Here is a 25,887-nt window from a genome sequence, read left to right as displayed (position 1 = left end):
CTCGTATGAAAACGTGAATGAATATCGCAAATTATCTGCTGATCGCATGAGGCTGCTATGCTCGGAATTTGTACAGTAATGATGACCAGAAAAATTATCTTCCGGATAACATTACAGTGCAAACCTTCGAGGACAAGCATACAGTTAACTGGCTGGACCTAGGTACATCACCGGTAATGGAGGACATATTATGCCATTGCCATTTTACCGTTTTTTTTTTTTTTTTACAGGATTGTCACAGAGGTCGAGGAGCATCAAAGTTAGGACATAACAGTGATGAGCCCATAACTATTAAACACCACACCTCCTGACTGTCCTGTTAGAATACAGTTGCACACCATGGATAGCAAACTAGATTTCTGGTTACATACACAACAATGCTACCAGCATGGCTACCAAGTTCTACCACTCTCAACTAGTGATGGCAGTGCGACACTGAAGCTTCGATACGTGCTTCAAACCCTGAACTACAATTCCATAGAACCACTGCTTCAAAGCTTGCTTTGGTGCGAAAAAAATCACGTGACATATGACGTTCGATGCAGCAACCGCTTCATTGCCTGAATGAATCACCTGACTGGTTCGCGGTCCAATCAGGAATTTGAGCGCCTCAACACTTTATAACCACTCTAAACAATGCACAATTTGTGGGTTGTCGTAGTAGGTGCGTTGTTGCTGTTGAGTTGTTGGTATTGCGTTTGTATTCTCTGAGTGTTCTTCTTGTAATCTTTGAGTGTTCCCCATCCCACATAATCACCCCCTGCCATAGTTACACAAACACACCCAACCTATGCCATATTTTCCCCAGCGCTCTCTCCTCAATAACACAATACACACATTCATCAATCTTTATTTGTAAATAGAACATGATATTCAGTCTTAGTGTGTGTGTGCATCAAAGAATTTCATCAAAGCAAAGATAGCATAGCGAATGGCGGGGTAGAGCAGCTTGCCTTGAGCGGGTATCGAACTCGCAATCTTTCGCTTACAAACCGACCGCGCTTGCCACAACACCAAGAGAGTTAACTCCCTTGGTGGAGTTGCTAACGGGCCTTACACAGGGTCGTTACAATACTTTAAATCCAAGGGTGATCAAAGCAAAGATGCTTCAGAACTAAATATCTTTTCTACAAAAGTAAAGTAGTTTCTCGAACACTGCTCATTGAGGTGTGTGTGTGTGCGTGCATGCGTGCGTGTAATTAAAAGCCTCCTGTCCACCAACTAGCCTGCCTAATTTGACTGCAGCCTTGCACTTCGCCAGGAGAGGTCACTGTAACTGAAGCTTCGAGTAATGAACCCATTTTCGAAACAATTGGCTCAAGTGGTTCAGTGCTTCACAAAAGCTTCATTTGCCCATCACTACATACAAGTGCAATAACTTAAGCAACACTCTAAAATATACACGCAGCCTTTCTTCCTAACTCAACGGACATTCATGTAACAGGACAGTATGCAAGATTTCAACGTCTTCCTTTAACACAGAGAGGGGGGTGCACCGTTCCTGGAGATACTGCAATACCAGGTCGATGCGTGGAGTGGACGGAGCAAGCCCCTATTCCATCTCCCTGTTCCAAAAATCAATTTAATATATGGTCCCCGGATAGGGGACGTATCAGATATTAAACTGATAAGAACAGATACTACACTTGATCTTAGCCAAAAGGCCGAGAAGCGATACCGATGAGCAGTATTCTCCTGGGGTGCCATTCTCGAGAACAAGGGACTCAATGACGGTTACAAACTATCAAATGTCCGGTCACATTTAATATCACTTAACCTGTTTGTAACAACAGGGAAACAGCGAGCACCAATTTATCAAATTAGCTTAGAAACAGGATATAATGTAACAGTGTAACATCGACGTTCTCTCATTAGCATAACCCGGAAGATGGCCAATCGGAAGCTTAGAAATTAGTGCTTCACAAAAGCTTCATTTGCCCATCACTACTCTCAACCACTCAACCAACCAATCCACTACCAACTCCACTGAACTATTCCAACCATCCATCCAACCAAACCATCTTTAACTGTATCTGCTACTGTAATCTCACTTACTTTCAACTACCCAAATTTTATTAACCCGGATTAAAGCTTGCTGATACCTATTCAACTTTTTAAACTATGATGCTTTTTGTAACTCCAAAAACTCATCCGGTTAACAACCAACTCTACACCCAGTCCACTGAACTACCAAACCTTACAACATTCTCTCTTCCTAACCTTCAAAGCCATACTGATGAACCTCCATATGTTTATCTATCTATACTTATCCTGCCTCAACTATCTAACCTTTTATCATCTATCTATCTATAGATCTCTCTAACTATCATCTATACTGTATGTTTCAACAGTGAGATGCACAGATGTTTTTCCAATAAAAAATAGTCTGGTGTATTTCTGAAATGGTTTTGACTCACCTATACATTTGCTGATGGTTTCATATTGAATAGGGATATAGAGGTCTAATAAAAGTAACAAAGTCTCTGATAACATTGTTTCTACTGCCCCTCTGTGGACATTAGATGATGTACTTTATAGGGCTCAAAAACAAAAGTATAGGTTTGTAGATACTGAAATCACATTTTTGTTAACTGTTATCCTTACTCAGTAATTGTCATGAAATCTGTATAATGTGGGTCTGAGTTCAAGACCAGTTGCATGGTAGAAAAATACAAACTTATAGGCAAAGCAAGTGCGCTAACTTGTCTTGATTGATGTGGATCTGGCAGACAAGTGTCGCTGAAGGTAGGGAATCTGATTTAATTGGTCGACAGGTTAGGAGTTCACTTAACCTGCAAAGACTAAGTTCGCTCTGAAGGATTTGTTACCCTAGTTTCTGATCCGGCTTTTCCTTGAGGGCTCATTCTGGAACAAAGAATTCAGTTTAAGAGAGCTGGTTTACTCATACACTTTCTGAAATACCATCCAGTTCATTGAATAGTTCATACTCCAGACAAAAAGAAAAAAGAGAAAGTGTCACACTGCATCAGATGTGGAATTATTACTGCTTTATTAATCATTTGCTAATCCAAAAAGCAGACATTCAGCAACTTTTGAACATTGTAGCAGCGGGAATAGGTGAATTAACACTAAATTGGGTTTTTAACTCCACACCATGCATTCAGCTCTGAGTACAAGGATGGCGTTTCACTGGCGACTATATATTAGAGAGTTAATTTATCACTGAGCTTCAAACCCAGCGGCACCTTGCTTACCAGAAACAGCTCTGGGAATGGTCTTCAGGATGTTGTCCTTAATGATGGGGTGGAAAGACCAAAACAAAGAAAGTAACCCCCTCCCCCCAAAAGAACCTGCCAGTGTAGTGTTGGGACCAGAGAACAAATCAAGAAGAAAACAAAAACAATGTCAGAAAAGAGAAAGTATCCAAAGGAAGGATGCAGAGGCCCTTATCACTCACAGTTGTGATAAAACAGTTGTCACAGAGACAGTTGTCACGTTTCATTGCAGCAGGTGGAAGCAGTCACAAACCAGAATATTAATCAGGTTACCAAGGGAAGGCTTTACAAATGACACTTTGTTTTATTCTCCATCTGCTTTTGTAATTGATAAGAGAAACCTTCATATGCACATCACATCAAAACACCACTGTTATCAGGGTTGGCCTTTCACTCCAATGACAGTCAGGAACAACTGTGCTGACCAATCAGCGAAAGCCAAGGAGAATAGTGCATGACACAGTTCACAATCCTGTGACGTTTAGTAAAACCTGCCATTTTGAAGGCAAATACATTGTCATGAAAAAAATAATTTCAAACTTTAAACAAAAAAACAAAACAAAAAACGCAAATGTCACTCTTTATATGCAGTGATCCCAAAACATTGTTTTTGAGTTAATTGAAGATTGTACCTCAAACTTGTGGGGTCAGAATAGGGTTCATGGTGAATTAAATGTTACAGAAACATTGTCATGAATGCATCCTCAAACTACACATAGAATTTCTGCTTTAAGAGTTATATTTGAAGAGGGCATAAAGGAACATAACCAAAGTGGAGATTGTGAAACAGATCTGAGTGTGTGTGCGCATGGGTATGTGTGTGTGAGTACAGTATGTGTGAGTATGTGCGAGAGAGAGAGACAGAGTAGACAGAATTTGGGGAGCCTTGGGCCCCAGTTGAGAGGTGTCCCTTGTGAGTGCCATTAGCAGGGTCAATGTAGCGGCCATCCTCCTTATGTGGGACACCTGTTCAGGGACAGACTGGACACAGGTCCAGAGGGATCAGGGGCATGTCTGTCTGCCATCAGGGCACAGAGTTCAACAAGTCTTGCAGGAAGAGATCTGGGTCAGGAATGTCCGCCAGTAGTCCTGAAAACAAAGGTTGAGAAAGAGTTCAAAAAGTTAATACGCTTCGCTAGTCACCAGCCCAACTAAATTACAGTTGAACGTGGGTAGTGGGGGGGGGGGGGCATTGCATATGCAAACAAGCACAACTGAACAACTTGCTATTTTAAAGCATTTCCACAAAATATGTCCCGTTGTCATGAAATTAAATGTTGCGTTATCGCTGATGGAACTGCAACTACACATCTTGCACTACTACTGTCAATTATTGCTACTACATTCATTGTATACATGTCATTGTATTATTACTAGTGTGAATTACTGCTGCTACCTACACTGCACCCTTGCACTGCTACCATCAACTATTGACAATTATTATAGGTGCTACATACATTGCATCCTTGTCATTGTTTTATTATTATATTGTATTGTTGATTTGTTTGACTGTTGTTGAACGATTCCAAAAGCATTTCACTACATCACTTATTGTATGCAATGTACGTGACCAATACAATTTGATTTGATCTATACAGTAAATTATTATTGTGTGCGCATTGGGGACATACAAGTCATGAATGAAAAGTTGGCCTAACTTTTTTTTAAGTTCTTGCGACATCATCATCTGCCCTAACCATAACCTACCATCTGCTTCTGGTCAATGCATTTCCACCTCTCTCTTACTGTCCGCATCAGATGTTCTAACAGATCAATCATGCTGGCGAATTGTCATTAAATATTGCTAATGTAGCTATAGTGTGGATGTAGGGATGGTGTTTTTATAATGAGCACCCACCTAGTGCAACAGCTGTCTATGAGGGCTGAACAGGCAACACAATATCAGACAAACTGGCGCGGGAAAGCAAGAAAAAATGCTTCACTGTCCCATTACCTATGCAGGGCACTGTACATGTATTGCAATGTATTGCAATGCTTACAAGTTCCGCAAATGTTACCTGTCAGAATAAATCTACTGATATCAATTCTTATCTCCATAGGCTAGTTCCCAGTAATTCAAACACTACAATAAGTGACCTCTGCACTAGTGGGTGTGTCTCTGTTTGTTGCGTGCATGTGTGGGTGTCTTGTCTGTAAACACTGACCTACGACATCCATGTACTCAGAGAAGGACTCGGCGGGCATGAGCTCGTCCTGGAAGGCCCTGAGCACCCGCTCTGAGGCCTCGTAGATGGGCATGTCGTTATGCCGCACGTACTCGGCCAGCGAGAAGGACCAGCCTCCCTCCGTGTTGCTGGTGGGCACTTTCTGGAAGGGGAGAAAGGAGGGGAGAGGTGTTTGAGCAAACAGGACGCTGACATTAATCCCACAGTGAAGAACACATGGGATTATTCACCAAATGCTAAACGTCAGGGAACATTTAGATAACATGATATCTATTTATGTCATGTAGAATATTTCCATTAAAAAACAGTCTCATAGTTTGTCATGTAAAGCGTAGCTCTGAGAAGCCGTACCCTAAACATGTCATAAATGAGATCCACCAGGCCCCAGAAGAGAAGTGGGGAGCGATAGACGGCGTACTCCTTCGCTGATTTATCTGTGAGTCTGAAAGAAGGAATACAAAAAGGGAGAAGAGCATGTAGCATCAGAGGTCATTCCTAGATCAACTGTGTTCATCAACAGAGTGCATGGCCATATGGGAGTCAAACCACAACCAACTACAGACCTAATGAAATGAAATAGACAGACAGAGCGTGCCTTTACCGTACTGTACTTGAATAAGTAACTTTAAATCAACGTGAAAATCCTCAGAAGCATACGAGTACTCGGCTGTGTCACTTATAAGGGGAAACTGATTTAATTATTGCTGTCGTTTCAACAGTTACGTTTCCTCAACCTCTAAAGTGCCCTCCATACAGTAAGTATTGGAATGAGGAAGCATTTTGTCTTCTTTTAGCTCTATACTCCAACCGTTTGGATTTGAAATCAAACAATTACTATGGGGTCAAAGTAGAGATTCTCAGCTTCAATTAAATGTTTTACCATTTAGAAAGTACAAAATGTTTTAAACACACAGACACAGCTCTGGCTCAAGTCTTTGTCTTTGCTTATGTTACTGAACATGATGTTAAAGTGTCATACTTGTTGGTGCAGACTACGGAGATCTTGCGGGCATGCACCGTCACCAGCAACCTGCGCAGGAAGTGCATGCGTGTGGTCCTCCAGCGCTCGGGGGGCAGGATGTGCATGGCCAGCACGGTGAAGTAGTGGGGGCCCTCTACCTCGTAGGAGCTCTCCACCCACTTCTCACACGGCTGCTCCAGAAAACTCTGCAGCGTCTTCTCCTCCCGAGATGTGGCCCTCGTACTGTAAATGCCAGAGAGAGCGAAGTAAAAAGAAGGGGGGAGAGAGAGAGAGAGAGAGAGATGCAAATGATGCTTTCCTCCTCTGTTGACATTCTCTGTGTGGACGGCAAATCATTTTGTCTAACTATAATTGCATTTATTAATCATTTTACATAACTATAGTTGTATATATTAAAGAACACAATGCAGAGTAATATGTATGTACAACCAAGGGTAGTCTGGGAGACATTCCTGTGTGGTTGGGTGCGGGGGGGCGAGATAACTGGGGGTATCCAGAGGTCCCCTTAAGTCATGAGGTCAGAATGTTGAAGAATAGGCCAAGAAAGACAATTATATGGCCTGGCCATATAATGGAATGGAATGTATAGGAAACTTTCTCTCTATAAGTACTGCACCCTTTTCTTTGACTTACTCTGGTTACCTCTTAGAGAGAGACACTATTGTACTCCTGCAAGCTTGCATTAAAACTTATTATTAATCATTGTTATTAGATTTATACATGTCTTCATTCACTGAATTTTGGAGTTCGATACCCATCCGAATTTATTAAGAAGAAAAGAGAACTGATGGCATTCAGTCTTGAAGCAATGGCATACCACCCAGAGGGGAGATCATCAGAACACACAGCTTTACTAGCAATATCAAACAATGTCTCTACAACACTGAAAGACAATGCCCATCTTATTCCTTAAAAATGACATAACCCTCTCATGTGACTTGAGCTGATAACTGTGGCATTTCTAACAACTTTTGAAGGCTTGTTTGAGACCCTCACATGTCAGTTTGAGGTGGAAACATACATCAAGAAGTGAACTACACTGCATGTCATGAAATGTAATCAAATAAAACAGTACGTACGTGTTGAGCACATAGAGCACTGTGTGGATGATGTAGGGGATGAGGTGGATGTTGCTCTCGCGCCCTCCACCCCCCGTGTCCACGCTGAAGGACTGCTCCGTGGCGAAGCGCAGGAAGAGCAGCTTGGTGTCGTGTATGTTGAGCTGGTAGGTGGGTTCCCGCTGGCCTGTGCACTCCTGCAGATATGTGTTGTGTCTGGAGGGAGAGAGCCAAGAGTTTTAAAAGGTGAGTGCTACGCATTTTCCTGAACATGCAGAATTTAGTTTGAGAACGGTTTGTGTGTGTGTGGTATGTGGTGTGTGTCAAGGTTTCCATAATCTAATTAAAACAATTATTTCCTTGTAACCTTCTGAATGGACAGAGCAGCAAATAGCACTGGCCCAAACCCTGATGTGTGTGGGGTGGTTGTTGTTGTGTCTGTGTGTGTGTGTGTCTGTGTGTTACCTTGCTAGGCAGGTGGCGAAGGCAGATTCGGGGACGTGTGGCCCCCACACAGGGAGCAGCCCATTGCACTTGGTGTTGGCGTTCTGGAGGGCGGCGCTTTCCCACTCCTCTCTCCCACGAGCGAGCCTGACCAGTAAACAAGACGGAGAGTGTAAGTCTGGAACACGTCTCTCTGTGCCAAAGACCAGGGCAGGACAGGTGTCATGTGCACATTAGGATATATTGGCGTTTGCTCGAGCTTTACACTTTCACTGAGTCATTAGACTGGAGGGTCACAGTGATGCCTTCAATCAGCAATGTATTTATTCCTGGAGAAATTAAGTGAAAGAGTATGACAAAATGTACTGTAAGGCCTACATAGATGTTTCACAGAACACTTCTAAGCAGTCATACTACAAAAGGCTGATAGAACAGGTCATGACATCTGGTTCCTTTGCTGGAGGCCTTCATCAAGCTTTAAAAGTTATCCTTCATTTTAAGTGGGACACACACAGCGTAATCTAAATCTCAGTGTGTGTGTATGTGTAAGTGTATATATGTGCGTGCGTGCGTACCTGACAGCAGCAAGGTGACAGTCGTAGTGGACTATGTTAAAGTGCGAGACAGTACTGTAGCCCTGTTGCTTGCGGGGCTTGTTCTCAAAGTCCTCCAAAGCCACGCGCTTTGTGAACGTGTAAATACCCAGGACCTTTGTAGGCTGGGGACACAAGACACAGAGAAGGAATTGAAGTGACGCATTGGAATTATACAACTGATTTCATGAACAGAGGTTTTTAGTAGTACGTCTAGTACATCTGGTACCACTTTACATTAAGGCCTCATACAAAACTGCAATTGTTACTGTTATGTGTTTAAAACTGTTATGTCCACATTTACGATAGTTACCATAATGTTATTAAGTGCAACAAAAGGCAATCCACAGTTACACTATTACTTGCCTATATTATTACTTATATAAAAAATAAGAGATTGTGATTCAGATACCTGGAACTTGTAACCCTCCCTGCATATACAGCAGGTCAACCCCGGCTCCTCTATCAACTCCTCCATCTGCTTCAGCAGTGATGTTTTTGTCACCACCTGACCCTTCTCATTGGTCTGAAACATCAGAAATAAAACACAGAAACACTCAGTTGTAGTAGGTGCAAACTAGTCATGCTCAAACTGTATGGCTTTTAGTGGTAGAGAGGGGCAACGGAGAAGACAGCAGTTGTAAAGGAGGACATTTCAGGAGTTTGATCATTCAGCCACTGTGCACTCTCTGGGAGTGTCAAAGATTCAACCTTTAAAATCCACATTTTAGAACTTTATTTAACCCTAACCGTCCTTATTTTAAAGCCAACAAACCTTTCCAAAAAAGCTTTTGCTCATGGGTGTTATTTTTCTCTCTCTCCCTCTATTTATGGGACCCACATCACTCAAGAGCTCCCCCCAGAGGTCAAAACGTTCCAGACATTAACTTTAATCTGTTCAACCCACCGTCATGCCAAGCGTTCCCAGAGCCTTCTGCCTCATGGCCATGGCCATGCGCTTCTTCTCGGACCGCGTCTCCCTCCGCGCCGCATCGATCTTCAGGTTGACCTCGGCGTGCTCCCGCAGTGCCTCCAGAAGGTTCTCGGCCAGCGTGCCGATGCCCTCATCGCTGGACACCTGCTCCAGCTTGTGCAGGTTGGTGATGGAGTCTGTGCCAATCAACATCTAGGGAAAGGGATGGCCAAGGGAAGGGGTTGTTAAGAAAATAATTCACCCCCTGCACATTTCATTGGTATATTGATTGACACGTACACTTCCATGCAATTTCACCACAACACTTATTTGGAGTTCTGAGGTTCAGGCATGTGAAGGCTAGGTATCAGGTATGTGAAGGCTGGTTATCAGGTTTATTTACCTGTGTTGGGGGGTGCTGTGTAGCCAAGCCACGGAGGAGTCTGAGGATAAAGGGTAACGCCGGACGAGAAAGGAACTTCTTCCAGACATCGGCATCAAGACTGCGAAAAGCGAGATCATTTCAGCTCTCATTTCAGTCTCTTGGGATGTGTTTGTTAAAAGAGCTCTTGGAGAGTTAATAGAGTAGAAAACACAATGCACAACTTACTTTTTGGCATTGGGGATATGTTTCTTCATGTAGTCCAGTGCACTTTGTGTGATCCCTTTCTGGAGGATCAGGTCTTTCAGCTGATGGCCATTGCTATTGTTCTTGATCCCAGAAGCAATCTTGCAAAAGCTGTCCAGAAAGACCTTATCGTCTGCACTATGCTCCTCGTCATACCTTGAAAACACAGGAAAAAGTTTAAATGTTAAATTAAATAAATTTTCATTTTAGTACAGTTTTAATTCTGCACAACCAGACTTTCTGCCAGAACGTTCCAAGTAGTTGTTTTCTACTCTTTCTACACGCATCAATGTCACTTTGGCCCAGACAACTAATCCAATTGACAGTCTTCATTTTAGTTACTGAAATAAATCTACACTATTTCTGTATGAAATAAACTGTTTTCAAATGTATTTCATTTTGCCCCCCTAATGCTTGCTAGTTGCCCTGTTAGTAATGTACAAATGCACTAAAAATAATTGTCCGGATTAAACATCTGGGTCAACGACGTCCCCCTCCCACTCAGTCTTGACAGCTCCTCTTCCAAAACATCCCCAGAGACATGCCTTACTTCTTGATGCCTTGAAAAGGCAGTGGTGTGATCATGCGCTAACCCAACTCTTTTGTATTCAGGAAAGCAACGAGTGCCTACTTGTCAAAGCTGCAGCAGGGTTTGAAGCGTTCTACCAAGATGCGCATCTTCTCCAGCTCTCCAAAGGACAGGTAAGGGATGATGCGTAGCAGGCCTTGCAGGACACTGGGATTGGAGCGCACAAAGGGAGTGTTGATTTGGTCCAGCAGCATCACTAGCTGGTCCTTGTCGCCCGTCAACAGCAGGTTACCCTGGAAAAGACACAATCCCTCCAAAATCAGTTTTATATTGTACAATTGTTCTGAATAGACAGTCTTTATTTTTTATAAAGGACCTTGTTGTGGGGGGAAAAGCAACCCTCCTCCCATTATGCAAAATACCTGTCCTTTGCTTGTCACCATATCCACAAGCCAGGTGTAAATTCGAGGTGCCAAGATCAGATTGTGATTTGACTATGCCTACACGCTGCATGTAAATATGGGGTGTTAATGGGTTCCTAAAGCCTCACCTTGTCTTCTGAAATCTCGGCGTTAGCCTCGTCTAGAATGATTTCCATGATGCTGAGGACCTGCTCGGCTATGGAGGCTCCTCCGTTGTCCTTACTCTCTTGCTCTGCCACCAAAGCCTGAAAAAAAGAGTTTCAAAGAGTATTCATCACAAAACGGATTTGGAATGCAACAGTTAAGCGGCTGTTGCAAATCTTTAATAGTGTATCTGTACTGTAACCTTCTAAACAGCAGTGATGCCCCTGCATGAACAGATTTGACACACACACAGACACACACACAGACACACATTTCCTCAGCTAGTGGACCAGCGGCTGTGGAGAGAGGAAGCAGGCGGTACTCACTAGGTTGAGAGTTCCCAGCATGACGTTGAGCGTGTTCATCTCTGGTTTGACCAGCTGCTGTCTGTTTATCTTCACCTTCACACAGTAACTGAAAAGCTTCAGCAGCACCTAGGCGGGGAGAAGGGGGGATATTCTCTGTAATGTCTGTCAATATTAGGATCACTGGTGACACTTTACATGAAGGCTACAGAAAGTACTAATAAATGAGCATTCGTTTATTACGGTTATAACTAATTGACTGACATTGAGAGTCACTTGGTGCTCGTCAAACAGTGAGCTTTGTGTATGACCGCGCTGCCGTTAATGCTTTTAAAAATGCATTAACGAATGCTTAAAATGTGCACACCGATGTGCCATGATGCAACCTTGTTTGTGAGCTTCCTTACAAGGACTACTTTTCATTAGTGATGGGGTTAGTGAATGATGAGAATTTAGGCATCACATCAGATAGCATTACCGAACCACCCTGTTACGCTTTAAGTCTATTTCAAGCGAAGACACAGTCTTCATGCCTCTGATTGTATGATCACTTCTAATATAATATATGCCATTTAGCTGACGCTTTTATCCAAAGCGACTTACATTGCAGTGAGTGCATACATTTCAGTATATATGGTCCCAGCGGGAATCAAATCCACAACCTAAGCGTTGTGAGGACCACTTTTGTTGTATGATCCCAAGAACTATGGAACAGACATGAAATGTTTGAAAAGGAGTTTCTGCTCCTTTTCAAATGCTGCATCATGTCTTTTTGGGGTGGACATTATCAACATTGGTAGTCGTATTTGTAGCTCATGCTCTATGTTGCAAGCCCAAACATGACGATCAAACATTTCCACATGGATGACTTGCTGTTGATGTATCAACATGGAGATGCAGTTCTATTACTCACTGTGAGGAGGTGTCTTCCCTGTTTGAAGTCCTTGATCCCAGACAGCCTGCTGAGCATGCATTCTAATCCCCCACACTGCGCCATCACTCCAGCCATCTTGTAGACCTCCTCGTCATCCTCCTCTTCATCTGCAGAGGGAGAGGATGACTGTTAATCCACAAGATAACTCAAACACTGCAAATAAACTGCTTCTATTTTACTGTAGTTTTAGGTAGGACTTCTGGTATTTACTGCAAATGTTTGTGGTAACTACAAATACCTGGTACTTCAAATAATTCAGCACAATTAATAGATGAATGATTCCCAAAGAATGATTCCCAAAGAAAATAAAAGCAAATGAATGTCATTATTTGCCAATTACAATTTTATTAAAAATATTTGGAAAAATAAATTAATTCAAACAAGGCAAAAAGCAGACTGTTCAGTAAAAACGTGTGTCCTACCTGTGGTTGAGTCCAACGACTCAATAAACTCCTCTGTGGCGTCTCCCAGTAGACCTCTCATGCGATATATGATCCTCATCGGCTCACCCTGACAAAGAAACCATTGCACTGTTAACCTACACGCTTTGCTAACCCCAGCTATGAATAGAAAGGTAGAAAACACTGTAGAGTTCAAAACAAACTACTGTAAAACTTCAATTAACACAGGGTTGCTGCACATATTCCATAAAAAAATTCCAGACTTTGCCAGGCCTACATTTTCAGACTGCACGGTTGATTTGTGTTTCGGCACATCTGTCAAAAATGTGCATGTAGTGTGATCTGCTTCATGACCTTGAAATGTATAAATATTTTATTCCAGACTTTTCAGACCTGCGTATGAACCCTGGGGACAATTCACTTGTAACTGCTGGTTAATTGAAGTTTTACTGTGATTGTTGGAAATGCCTTCTCTCACCTCATTGGTCGTGCACCACACCTTCTTGTAGACCTCAGCAACAGCCAGATCCAGGCTGATGATCTTGTTGTTCACCAGAAGCTGTGGGAAATAAAGACGCAAAACATTCGCAGACGGTGTAGAACAGTTCTTATCTCACTTAATGACAGGAAACACTAAGGCAACACAGCACCATCTAACGTAATGAGTGACAGCCGTCAACTGCTGGTTCCAGTACTTCTATCCCCCAGAGGTCGATATAACATCCTCTCAAGCCACATATGTGCTAACAATGACCATGTCTTCATAGCTTAGGGCTGTACGTTGGCCATGCTGCCTTCCTAGACGGAGGCCTACTGTACCTCCATGCCACTGTCGTCCTCCAGCAGGGCCACCAGGTCACAGTCCTGGCAGATCTTGTTCTTGATGTCCCTCATGAGGGGGCCGATGCCCGGCTCGTTGCTGCTGTAGGGGTTCCCCGGCATACGGCCCTGCAGGAAGTCCTCTTGCTGTGGGTCCTTCTCCAGCGTCACAAAGAACTCTGTCACTTCGTTCTCCTCCTGAGGGGCCCGGGGGGAGGGGTGGAGAAGAAGAGCAAGATATTCAGCCATGTTTTTTTTTTTAATCTATTTATTTATCCTATATTTATACAGGTATGTCCCATTGAGATTAAACAATCTCTTTTACAAGAGAGAGACCTGTTCAGGCATGCAATGCATACCTAGAAATGTCTAGTCTGAAATGATGAAGGAATCAGAAAGCCCACTCACAGGGTAGATGATGCTGCAGAGTCTCTCAAAGATGAACACTGGAGTCCGGTAGTCGTCCAGGTTGTACCGCTTGGCTGTCTCGATGCACACCGCCATGAAGGCCTTGGTTTCTGACTCTGTCCCTGGAAATGTAAAAAAAAGAAATGTTGGCAACTCAGAGAACAACAACCTTTTGACATAAAAAAAAAGAAAAGAAAAAGGTAAACACTGAATGGTGCAGAAGAGCATTTTAGTGTGCAGACCTGTGGTCATGTCCTCCAGCATCTCCAGGAGCATGTCCTGGGTCTCGTCGATGAGCTTGGTGCGCTGCACCACCAGCTTACGGAGACACAGGTACCCGTTGAGCACTGTGCCCACCAGCCTGCTCTTGAAGTGACGCTTGATGGACTCCACTTCAACGAAGGAGGAGAGCAAGGCTGCAGGAGAGACAGACACAGACACACAACCCATTTTGAGTAAAACGTTGAGAATTTATGCCCAGGGAATGCCAGTCACTTAAAACTCAGTTGTTTTCTTGGAGGGTTAAAGGTCACAGGCTACGTACCAGTCAGACTCTTGAGAGCGTAGCCCTGCTGCAGGTCTGTGCTCAGGGTAGCCTCCTCCAAGGCCAGCAGGTTGGCTATTTCCTAAAGGGACAGGTAATAATGTCTCAGGTTTAATACAATGGTGTATAAATACATACAAACACTCTCTTCAAACATCTGAAATGCAGTAAAAAAAATAATTTTGTATTTATAACGACTGAAAAAAGCAGGGTGATGCCTCATGGCTGTTTGGAACAGTACCTTGGTGATGAGGTTGCCGACGTAAGGCAGGACTCCACGGGCAGCTAGGTACACCTTCCACTGGGCCGGCTTGATGAGCTTCTGGTATAGACCCAGGTACTCTGCTGCACACTCCCCAGCAATGCTCAACTCGTCCAGGTAACTGACAACACACACACACACACACCTCAATTAGACCAACAGTTTGACAGCTGAACCTGGAGGCGATGTAGGAAGCCACAACTGCACATGGCCAGGCTTTACTACTAGTGGTGCTTTTCCAGATGGGTGACTCACCTTGTGAGGAGGTCCAACACCTGTTGCTTGCGGCTGGGGATGGAGGTCAGAGCCTCTACGATGGTGCAGGCTGCCTGCCTGGCTGCCTGGGTAGCAGGGGTGAACAGCACCTGAAAGAGGGGATGACGGTATACTCACCACCCAGTGTGCCAGAAGGACTCAGGAGACAGAGCAGCATTTCAAAGCTTTCTTGGAAATTCATTAATAAGTTGACCGCTGTACGACAAGAAACTAAGAGAGACAGAGATAAATAGAGAAAGAGTCCTTACCTGACGCAGCCAGTTGTTGTGGCCCAGTTTGAGCAGCCGAGGGAAGAGGCCCTCGGACCTGGACCTCATGAACTGCTTCCACTTCCACACATACTTCTCCAGCAGGTACTGCCTGCGCACCTCCACCTTGTTCTGGGGCTTGGAGACCGTCTCCTGACCTGAGAGGGATAACAAGGGGCAAAAACAGTAAAAAAAGGTACATTTCACCCAAACATCCAATTCATAAAAAACACACAGCAATCATTTTTGGAGCGATTTCCGGCAATCTGAACGTAAATTGCATCAAATAATGCCGGATTGGGAATACACTGTGCAATTGAATAAATCCTAATGTTCGGCGCATCGTGGAGCTACAAAGTCACGGTGGTGGAGCCGAGCCACTGAGAACCCTGTAGCCTCTCTGGAGGTTTCCCCTCCTGGAAGTTGCCTAAGGGGATCAGAGAGCCATATATGGACATGCACTCACATCTTGCTGGAAGGCACTTTTTCCAGGCTTCATAAGAGGCTTTGGGGTCCTTCTTGAGCCAGAGCTGGGCTTGAGCATGGATCTCATTGCTGTAGGGCTTGACTGTCGTCAGGGACTCCACAGCAGCATCCTAAACAAAGACAGACACACACAAATTGGTGAGCCTGACATCCAGTGTATGCTTTATGTTGCGAGGAGTGGTGTTTGTTGCTGTGTACCTTGTTCTTCTTGCTGGTGGGCGCGGGAGGCTTGATGAGCTTCTGCAGGATCCTCAGGCACATGAGCGTGATGTTCTCCACCACCACAGGGGTCTTGATGTTCACTGACATCAGGAACAGACTGAGGGCTGCACAGAGAGAGGGAGTATTGGTGCACTTCAACAAGACATCCGTTCACAGTTCTTATTAGCCTACTTATTTTACCTCCCAATATACATAGAATTGCATCAACACATTAAAGACTAGTTTTTTTGTGCAATATCAGATACAGAAAACAGAATTGCTGCTCTATTCAAGTGTGATTTTATGTAGTCGCATAAAAGTGGAATTCAGAGTTGCAAAAATGAAGAAGTCTCACCACAACGCAGTCGCAACTCCCAGCATCCTCCCTCCTTAGAGATGGAGTCTGTGAGCAACAGCATCTCATACTGCAGACTGCTGACCTACAGGAAAACAACAATGCAAAGAGCTATTTAAAGGGGCAAACTGGGATTCAAAACAACAAAGCGGCCTCCCCACCAGCTGAAGGATGGGGCCGGTGAAATGTAACCACTCAAATTCATGGAGGTAGTTATGGATACAAGGACTGACCAACCATAAGATCAAAATGTTAATTTTTACCACGGTTTGAAGCTATAAAGTCTTTGTTTAAAATGACAAACTATGAAGTAAAACTGTTCAACAACTGTACGCTCATGAGCCATTTATAAGCTACATTCTTCAAGAATCAATGGCTATATTTAATTCATTTAAAAGTCAAAAATTGGATATACCAATCCCAGAGTCCCCTGGCATCCACAATTTAAATGTGCAGGACCAGGGGAGGGAAGAGTACTTACCAGGTCAGGATTGGCCCAGTGGCCCTTCAGGGCCGCAGACACTTTGGCGATGATGAGGTCGTTCATCTGCTGAGTGGCCTCTGGATGATCTCTGCACAAGGAGATGGTGACAGATAAGAATGGACTTGTGTGTGTGTGCATAAATTAGTGAGTGTGAGTTTATGTGTGTGTGTATGTACATAGATGAGTGAGTGAGTGTCCGTGTGCGTGCGTGCATAGAGAGAGTGTGTGTGTGTGTGTGTATGTCCCAAACGGATACCTGGTGAGCAGACAGATGAGCTGGCGGACCTCCTCCCTCATGGCGGCCGTGCCTCTCCTCAGGTTGAACTCAAACAGCTCCCTGATGAGGCCCTGCAGGACCAGGATCTGCCGCAACGCCGGGTTGGTGGCCAGCGCCCGCAACAGCGTGATACAGTGGCCCGTCACGGCTGAGGCGCAGCCGTAGCACTTGGTGGAGGAGGTGTGGCCGCAGCCCAGCACGGAGAGGGCACGGTACTGGCTGGCCGTGATGGTGGGCTGAAGGCTGCCACCACCGCTGCTCCGCGAGGACTTGGTGGCAGCCTCTCTCTGCTGGAGGTCGTACTCCAGCAGTTCCTTACGGGAAGCCAGCACTTTCTGGAACCGGATGGGGAAAAGGGGAGAGGGGTCAGGAGAGGTGGGGGGGGGGGGGGGGGTCGTCTTAACTCATTTAGTGCCGAGGGTGAATAAAGTTGCCCAAATTGTCAACGTTCTAGAGAGCCGAGGGTGACTTTACTCACAAAAAAAATGCATAAATGATGAAGCTTTATTTTGTAGCCACTCAAAAGTATTGTTGCTAGGTAAATACCACGTAAAAAACACTCTGCACTCTAGTCTATGAGTGTTCTGGAATTCTTTGTGAGTGAGTTAAGGTATACACTGTAGGGTATGGCTATGAGCCTTTTAGCTTTCACGGACGTGAAACCTCTGTGCGCTTCTCTAGAGGTTGGGCCTTCTGCCTCTCACCTGTATGATCTTGGAGAGCTCGTCGAAAGAGGTCTTGCAGTCTCCACTATACTCCTGGGCCAGCTGCTGGATGTAGCGGTTCACGTTGGCGGTGGACGTGCCCAGCCCCGCCGCCGCTCCTGAGTCATCCTGTGGATCCATGGCAGGAGAAGGGATTAGGATTGTCACAGAGGAGAGAGAGACTCAAAACATTTGACCACCCCCCTCCGAAAAAAAACCCAGCAAATCATGGTACCGTTGGCTTTAGTAAGTGTCAGAGGTTACCTTTGTGCTTTTTAGGAGGGTAAAAGTGAGTGTTAGTCTCCCGTTGGACAGACAGAGGTGGGAGTGAGTGAGTGAGGGTGTGGTGTGGTGTGTGTGTGTGTGTGGGTGTTTGTGTGTGGCCCTGTCTCACCTGTGGTTTCTCGGGCGCGGCCTCGTTGACCTTGGACAGCAGGCTCTCCAGCTGAGGCCGGTGGCCCATGAGCTGGTGGTACACCCTGTCAGCCTTATCCAGCAGGGTGTTGATGTTGGTCACCGCCTGCAGGGGGCAGACACAACACCGTGGGACAAGTGTGAGGGAGGATCGCACTGGGGCTGATTTTAGGGGAGTATCAGAGACTTGTGCATGGAAGTGACAGAACGCCTTACCTTCTTCCTGTCCTCCTCGTTCTCGATGGGGTCCACCGCGCAGCACGGCTTGGCGTACAGCATGAAGTCAAAGCGGGCGTATTTGCAGAAGCCGCAGGCGTTACACAGGAAGGGGTCCTTCTCGTCGTAATTGATGGACCTTGAATGAAGAACAACCAAAAAGCATTTATAAGTATAACCAAAACATATATCCCTTAAATGTAAAAAAATAAAAAATAATGGAGAATAGTGTCCTCATTGCTACCAGCATAAAATGTAAATCAGCATTTCCATGGTATGTAAACCAAGAACGTCTTTTCGGGGTGGAACGTACAAGAGATCTGAACTTTGAGCACCAAACCACTTTGGGTGGTGTTGCTGTGTTCAAAGTTAAAATAATTACAACTCAACGGTGCCTTGGCATCAGACGTCACAGTGAGCACGTCCTGCTGTTCTGCTGTGAATTCCGTATACCGGTGAAACGATTCCCATACCACGGAACATGTGTTCGTCAGTCTTCCCAATGGTTTACACTCATAACCCCCTAGTTCCCTCGCCAACTTGGTCTCCTACGTACCTGCACTTGTGGCACTGATAGACGTTCTCTCCACAGTTGCCACACACTCCCGGGTTGGCGGGCACGGAGGCGCTGCAGCGGGGGCACTGGAGGGTCTCTGTGGACGCCTGGTAGTTCTCGTAAAAGTCGGAGAACTCGATCATCAGGTTGGAGGCCACGATGGGCAGCGGGAGGTCGATCTTCACTTCTGTCTGCCCCGGGGTGAGCTGGACCTTCTTGGCTTTGTGCCAACGAGCAGGTCTGGGGGGGAGGGGGAGAGAGAGAGACTTTTTACACATGGAACTAGCTTAAAGTGGAATCACAACACAAGATGCGCTCAGCTGAGCTCTGTGACACTCAAAAAGGCTTCACTACAGCGATCTAATCTAGCCGGCTGAAAATGGATGAAAATGAGATGATATCCTCGTATGAATAGTGTTATGATTTCTGCTATTGATTAGGTGTCGTGGAAAACCCACTTGTTCTTCAGCTCTACGATGGCCTGGACGGTCCTGTTGTTGTAGTAGAGGTTGATGGTGCGGACCATCTTGGTACGCTTGAGGTCGCCGATCTTCACCGTGACCTTGCTGATGGTGTGACTGCCGATGAGCTTGACCACTTGCTGTGTGGTGGTGTACCGCGTGTCCACTTTGATAGACGACAGTTTGATATTCTGAGGAGCCGTAAGGGGAAAGACTGGATTAAGTTGTGGACCGGAAAAAAAGAATTCAAAACGTGGGCCACTTTGTTTGATAAACTACAAATTAATCTGCAATATAGAACTACAAGACACATTGAAGGCTGTACTTACAGAAAAGGGCACTTCCGGGTTGTTGCAGACCAAGCATGGGTCACTCTCCAGGAAAAACCCGTCAAATTCCACCAGGCCAGACAGGGTGCTGGAAGAAAATGCCACAGGCAACAAAACAAGAGCAATGTTTAAATGGGTGGAAAACCCAGTTAGATACGTGATAGCACAACCAACTTTTTAGTTTTTTTTTAAATATCTTATTGAGACCTACTTGTAGATATTGGAGTTGGGGTGGTTGGTCAGATTGTGGTTCTGCGTCCTCAGGATTTCAACGGCCTTCTGGGAATACTCCTTCAGCTGGAAAACAGGAAGAACGTGACGGTCAACAAAGCAAAACCGCTACTGTCAACTTCTATTTCGTTAATTAAAGTTGTCCACAATGCATTTCCAAAACCCTGTAAGGCAACACTTGACGATCAGTTGCCCCTATGCCATATTGTAGTTACTCTACAACATGTCATTATAACAATAAATTAACATTCTGGTACTAAATGGTATCTGTTCGACTTTAAAGTGAAGTATATAATTTCAGTCTGACCTTTTTCTCTGTCTGGGGTGTCTTGAGGGAGAAGTAGCCCAGCAGATCCACAAACTGGGCGGCCTTGCGTCCGTAGGCGGGCAGCTCGGGCCAGATGGCCCAGGTCAGGTCCAGCAGCAGCTCCTGCTGAGACTTACTGGAGTTCCTAGAAGAAAGAGGGCAGGGGCAGTCGTTTAGCCATCAGCTGACAGTCATCTGGACAACGTTGGTTGTAATTCTCTTCACATGTTTACGTTCATGCACATTTGACTGTTTCAGTATGTGCATGTGTGAATACCCAGTGTGCAATATGAAGAAAGAGAAAAAAAATAAAAAAGGACCCCCCCCCCCCACACACACACACTTTAAGTGAAGAATCTGCCCTATTATTCACATATCTGAAGACACAGTTGGACCCACAACACCCAGTACAAACTGGAATGTCCTATAAAATGGCCATGTCTTAAAATGTAAAGTGGACTGTAAAGCTGATTGCACGCAGAGGAGAACAGGGAGTGTGTGCATCAATCCACACGTGGGCATGGCTGAGGATTTTCTGAATACAAACCTATAGATATGCAATGCCAGGCAGTGGGCTTGCCAGCGCACGGCTGACGAGTTGGACTCCAGCAGGAAGCAGCGCAGGAACTGGATGAGTGTCTCCTTGTCTGCAAACTTGTTGAGCTGACTGACCAGAGCCGTACACAGCTGGTCCTCCTGGCTGCCCACTCCGTCACCTGCTCAGAGCCCAGACCAACACTGGGTCAAACACAAACACTAACCCAAAACTAACCCTTAAAAGGGAAACTTCACCCAAATTACCAAATGCTAGACGTTTTTATGTTTAGTATATTTCTCGTCAGTCCACCATTGATATATTCCAAAATATCTACTGTATGAGGCCGTGTGTGCGAAATAATGATATCTTAATAGCAAGCTTAGAAAGACTTCTGGAATAGTCTCGCGATGATGCTTTTTTGACACAAACAAAACATTGGTTAGTAAGGCTGCTTTACAGATATGAACGTCTCTCTCAGCTCACCCTCCTTGTCTTTCTCCTTGTCCTCCTTCTTGCTCTTCTTGCTGGAGGACTTGCTCTGGGAGGGCTGGGAGGCCCCCATGCCCCCGCCGGAGCCCCCTCCTGAAGAGGACGAGGAGCTGGCCAGGACCTTGCTGCCACAGAGGGCGCAGGAGAGCAGCTGCAGCAGCACTGGAGACACACCCTCGTCCACCAGGAAGCTCACCTGGAGCAGGAAGTAGAGCACCGCTGGAGGACAAATCAAAATCCAAAGTTTATTTATCATCCACATAAAATACAGCCGTAGACGATGCAATGAAATTCTTAGGGCGACAACACCTGCTCAACAAAGCAGCCAACAACAATCATACAGGAAAGAAAAATCCACTGCTGAACCAGCAGGGAGCAGACAAAAACATTTCTTTTTTTTACTTTTCTCAATGATCTACCCGATGTGACTGAGCCGTAAGCGTAAATAAGTGAAGGTTCCAGAAAAAGCGATTGACTACAATTCCAGGCTACTCACAGTCATCCTTCATACAGAACTTCTGCCAGTTGATGGTCCTCTGTGTGGCTATCTCAGCACAGGCCTTCAGATGTTCCATCTGAAGGAAACAGAGCCAATGTCAATACAAGATCAAGGAGAAGGCACGCACACGTTTGACGACAAAAGCAGTCGTCGCCATCGTCATTTCAACCGACGTCGACGTCTTACCAAGTTGATGAGAGTGTCGTACTGCAGGGCGGAGCCCGAGGTGGCTGTGACGATGCCTGCGCGGAGGAAGATGCCCTGCTCCTCCAGCAGCTTCTTGATGCCGCGGACGTGAGAGTCCAGCGTGTGCAGGTCCCGCAGCTGACGGTACTTCTCCTTGGAGCCGCAGATGAATAGCAGCAGTTTCCGGACCTGCCGCCTCACGAACGGGGTCTGCTGGATCATCAGGTACTAAAACCAGACATGGGGGGGGGGTTAGTGCGTGGGTGTGGGTGTGAGGATCGAGGGTGGCCTGGGAATGGTGCCACTCCTCCTCTAGTTTCAAACAGACAATGAGTAGGGTGTGATTTACCTCGGACAGGAAGTAGAACCAGGAGTGATCGAAGACGGGAGGCTGAATGCGGGGATTAGTGTCAGCGATCTTCTTAATCTGATAGGGCAGCCTTAGCACCATCTCAGTCAGGAGCTGAGAGTAGGCCTCAAACACATCAGCAGCATGACCCTGGGAGAGTTAACACAAACACACACACGTATATACATATACAATAAATGTACGCCTTCACTGTACTGTATGTCGCTTGGGATAAAAGCATGTGCTAAACGACAAATATGATTATTATTATTATCATCATTATATTAAAAACGTCAATTGCCAAAAAAAGGCCAGCAGAACTCAATATGTTAACTTAGAGATGATCTGAAATAGATCACTTATGTGAGAGGGTGGAGAGGGTTTGCGGTTGAGCCTCACCTTGACGTATTGGCGCAGGAAGAAGGGGCTCATGTCGGGGGGAGAGGAGGAGGTGTGGGGCTTCAGGAGCTGGCTGGCGGCCTGGGGCTCCTCCTCGCCCTGCTGGCTCTTCCAGAACTCCAGTAGGGACTTGAGCACGTGCAGACAGTAGTCGATGGCGCCCAGGCTGAGCAGGGCGGTGGCGGTGGCATTGGAGATCAGGGATGATGACTGGTCGAAGGGCGGGGGGAGGGGAAGCAGACACATTGTTCACAAAGGCGTACTAGTGTGATAGGAGTTGGATTGGCATGTTTGTTAGATGTTTTTAGGAATCTTAGAAAAAAATGTTTTAATGGGGCTCTATGGTGATGGAATGAAAACATCGATATTAAATATCCTACATGTAAGGTAATAAAATTAAAATCCCCAAATTGTCTTGGTAAATGAACCACAGCCAAGCCAAGATGGGATATTAGGAACATTCATATTTTGAGTAAACTATCCCTTTAAAAAACACCAGAATAAACAACCAAATCATAATAAATGAGTGTAGTCAGGTGTGTTTGAGTTGGGCTGGATGGAATGTACACATACTGGTGGTGAAAACCCCAGGGATAGAGAAATGCATCTAGAGAAATCTATGCCAGTAAAAATCCAGCGTCACCAACAGGTGAGGGGGGAGGCGGGGGTGTCACTACCAGTATGTGAACATGTGAGAGGGGGAGGCATACCTCAGAAGAAGACTTGGAGCCAGACTTGGTGCGAGACATGAAGACGCTGAGCAGTCTCATGATGACCAGGTGCACCTCATTGATGGGGCTGCGCTCGTTCTTCTTTGACACGTCCTGGGGGTGTACAAGAGACACGGGGTGAGACGACACACACACTTCAATCCAACTTTGGAATGTAAAAGTTACAATAACAAAAAATGTAATTATATATAAAAAATAATAATAATCACACGCACCTTCTTGTGCATGCCGAGCTCAGCAATGAGCTGAGCCAGCAGGTCGTCGAGGGCACCCTTGTCCTTGTCGTCCTCTCCATCGAGGTCAGAGGTCAACATGAGGACCACCTGCATGTAGGGGATGGCGTGGACACCCCCCACGCTGTGCAGCTGGGGCAGGTGCTGCAAGAGGCGTTCCAGCAGCATCAGCCTCACCATGTGCAGCCTGGAGAGACACACACACACACACACACACACAGACACACACACACACACGGGACAGTTGAGAGAGGAGAAAGAGGACAAAGATGCCATTTCATGCCTCCATATATTGCATTTCACTTGGCCAGAGTAGTTGTGAGTGTAGTGTGTGTTTTTTCCTTGTCATTTGGTTCCCGACCTGTTGCTGGTGTGGATGTCCCCCTCAGTCTCTCCCTCGGAGCCGTCTCCCTCCTGCTGGGCCGTGGTGGTGCTGATGGCCCCTGTGCTGGAGCTCACACTGCCGGGGCCGGCTGGGTGGCCCTCCACAGCCATGTCCCCGTACGCACTGCTGCGGCCAGACACTACACAGACAGAATGGGGGGGGGGGGGGGGGGGGGGGGTAAGGCTCTGTTTTCACTCATCCACAGTTTCACCTTCATGAGAGATCCTCAATCCTGGTTCTGGAGAGCCACAGAACTGCAGGTTTTTGTCCCAGACACACCTGGCTCAGCTAATCAACGTCTATTGATGATCAGTTGATTATTTTCAGACAAAAACATGGACCCATTGTGGCTATAAGCCCTCCCCCCTCCATATCACTCCTTTGCTGACACATTCGTAAAAGGAGTAAATAAGGGATTTTAAAGTGTGGGTGTGTGAGTGTGTGTGAGTGTGAGTGTGTGGGGGGGGGGGGGGGGGGGGAGCAGGCACGGCAATTCAAAACCAGTTTGAAATACAACAGATGGCGTGACGGCAAAGCGCTCCGCGTGAATAACAAAACGCACATCTCCTTTTACGAATGCATCAGCAAAAGAGTGACGGCCAGAACTGTTGTTACCGTTTAGATGTACAACACATTTCTCTGTTTACATGTCAACAACTATCCGTTGTAGAATCACAACTCGACGCTGGACAGCAGCCAATGTTGCAGTGTAAAAGGCATCACAGACAAACACACAGACAGACATTCACACAGCCACATATATTTACTACTATATTTATCTTCCCACTCCATTATTGTTGTGTTTCTGCTGCATACTACTACTGCTACCTTATGTTATTGTTTGCATTATTGTTGAGGAGCTAGCTTGCCCAAAGAATTTCATTGCACCGTTCTACGACTGTATTCTGTGTATGAGACAAATTAACGTCGATTTGACATTCACACACGCAGACACAAACGCTCCTTCCTCGCTGTTCCGTCCACGTACCGCTGTGTTCCCCTGCAACGGAGTCGATGGCGGAGCCTCCGCTCTCTGATCCCACGCTTCCTCCGTGCTCGGCAGGGGAGGTGCGTAGGGTGGAGCCGTCCGTGGCTGCCGTGCTGCCCTCGTCATCAGACGCTGGGGCTGAAAGCATAACCAGAGCTGTTACAGGAAAAACACCAGAGGCTCTAGCATGACCGGGACACACACGGACACACACAGACACACGATGAACTCCACATGAAAGGTGCATCCCGATAGTCATCACCTCCAATCGTCGCATCCTCCTTTCCTCACTTCCTTCTCAAAATGCATCCCCTTGGATATTCTCTTTTTACGTTTTTTTTGTCTCATATTTTGTTTTCATTTTTATTGGATAGAGACAGGAGAGTGTATGTCAGCAGGGCATGGGCCGGATTCGAACCCATGCCGACATGGGCATGTGTGCGCACTGTAGGCCGTGGTGCTAGATCACTAGACCACCACAGGCCACGTCCAACGCTTTTTGAGAAGGAAGCTAGGGAGAGAGGATGAGAGGAACCTATTGGGAGGCAACAAGTGTTTGTAACCCTTTAAAACCATACACCGCAAACGGCATCTAACTTTTCTGGTCCAGGGCCGATGCGGCAGCAGCAGTGTACGCCGGTGATATTTCCTTGACTCTTTATGGTGTTATGAAGATGGACCACCGTCCATCTGGTATCCACCTTGCAGTGGATACCTTCCACAGCAGTGAGGCGAGT

The 25,887-nt window shown here is 45.8% G+C and overlaps 1 protein-coding gene across 5 annotated transcripts in view; it reads right to left on the bottom strand.

Moving 5' to 3' along the window:
- Window positions 1–2,991: 2,991 nt before the first annotated feature.
- Window positions 2,992–25,887, bottom strand: part of ubr4 (ubiquitin protein ligase E3 component n-recognin 4) — a gene marked incomplete at its 5' end in the record, with an annotated part of 56,564 nt that continues 33,668 nt past the window's right edge. For 4 of the 5 annotated variants that reach the window (XM_083675118.1, XM_083675121.1, XM_083675119.1 and 1 more), the window contains 47 exons: window positions 2,992–4,325; window positions 5,402–5,564; window positions 5,774–5,864; window positions 6,402–6,626; window positions 7,484–7,678; window positions 7,928–8,053; window positions 8,482–8,624; window positions 8,912–9,025; window positions 9,407–9,625; window positions 9,816–9,915; window positions 10,023–10,196; window positions 10,672–10,862; window positions 11,120–11,236; window positions 11,462–11,569; window positions 12,354–12,481; window positions 12,797–12,884; window positions 13,254–13,334; window positions 13,595–13,792; window positions 14,003–14,124; window positions 14,245–14,418; window positions 14,547–14,628; window positions 14,788–14,929; window positions 15,064–15,173; window positions 15,333–15,490; window positions 15,799–15,928; window positions 16,017–16,144; window positions 16,375–16,459; window positions 16,856–16,946; window positions 17,115–17,470; window positions 17,840–17,968; window positions 18,234–18,359; window positions 18,470–18,608; window positions 19,026–19,265; window positions 19,484–19,677; window positions 19,816–19,903; window positions 20,027–20,112; window positions 20,354–20,498; window positions 20,901–21,069; window positions 21,375–21,599; window positions 21,877–21,955; window positions 22,066–22,293; window positions 22,415–22,564; window positions 22,814–23,023; window positions 23,524–23,637; window positions 23,760–23,964; window positions 24,139–24,301; window positions 25,151–25,288. In XM_083675118.1, the coding sequence (XP_083531244.1) occupies window positions 4,261–4,325; window positions 5,402–5,564; window positions 5,774–5,864; window positions 6,402–6,626; window positions 7,484–7,678; window positions 7,928–8,053; window positions 8,482–8,624; window positions 8,912–9,025; window positions 9,407–9,625; window positions 9,816–9,915; window positions 10,023–10,196; window positions 10,672–10,862; window positions 11,120–11,236; window positions 11,462–11,569; window positions 12,354–12,481; window positions 12,797–12,884; window positions 13,254–13,334; window positions 13,595–13,792; window positions 14,003–14,124; window positions 14,245–14,418; window positions 14,547–14,628; window positions 14,788–14,929; window positions 15,064–15,173; window positions 15,333–15,490; window positions 15,799–15,928; window positions 16,017–16,144; window positions 16,375–16,459; window positions 16,856–16,946; window positions 17,115–17,470; window positions 17,840–17,968; window positions 18,234–18,359; window positions 18,470–18,608; window positions 19,026–19,265; window positions 19,484–19,677; window positions 19,816–19,903; window positions 20,027–20,112; window positions 20,354–20,498; window positions 20,901–21,069; window positions 21,375–21,599; window positions 21,877–21,955; window positions 22,066–22,293; window positions 22,415–22,564; window positions 22,814–23,023; window positions 23,524–23,637; window positions 23,760–23,964; window positions 24,139–24,301; window positions 25,151–25,288 (6,932 nt within the window). In that variant the 3' untranslated portion in view covers window positions 2,992–4,260. The remainder of the gene's footprint in view (window positions 4,326–5,401; window positions 5,565–5,773; window positions 5,865–6,401; window positions 6,627–7,483; window positions 7,679–7,927; window positions 8,054–8,481; window positions 8,625–8,911; window positions 9,026–9,406; window positions 9,626–9,815; window positions 9,916–10,022; window positions 10,197–10,671; window positions 10,863–11,119; window positions 11,237–11,461; window positions 11,570–12,353; window positions 12,482–12,796; window positions 12,885–13,253; window positions 13,335–13,594; window positions 13,793–14,002; window positions 14,125–14,244; window positions 14,419–14,546; window positions 14,629–14,787; window positions 14,930–15,063; window positions 15,174–15,332; window positions 15,491–15,798; window positions 15,929–16,016; window positions 16,145–16,374; window positions 16,460–16,855; window positions 16,947–17,114; window positions 17,471–17,839; window positions 17,969–18,233; window positions 18,360–18,469; window positions 18,609–19,025; window positions 19,266–19,483; window positions 19,678–19,815; window positions 19,904–20,026; window positions 20,113–20,353; window positions 20,499–20,900; window positions 21,070–21,374; window positions 21,600–21,876; window positions 21,956–22,065; window positions 22,294–22,414; window positions 22,565–22,813; window positions 23,024–23,523; window positions 23,638–23,759; window positions 23,965–24,138; window positions 24,302–25,150; window positions 25,289–25,887) is intronic. The other variant, XM_083675120.1, reaches the window with a different exon arrangement.

Source organism: Argentina silus (assembly GCF_951799395.1).
Source record: "Argentina silus genome assembly, chromosome: 8".
Taxonomy (NCBI): domain Eukaryota; kingdom Metazoa; phylum Chordata; class Actinopteri; order Argentiniformes; family Argentinidae; genus Argentina; species Argentina silus.
Note: the sequence above shows the minus strand (reverse complement) of the source record. Positions and strands in the feature narration are given on the sequence as shown.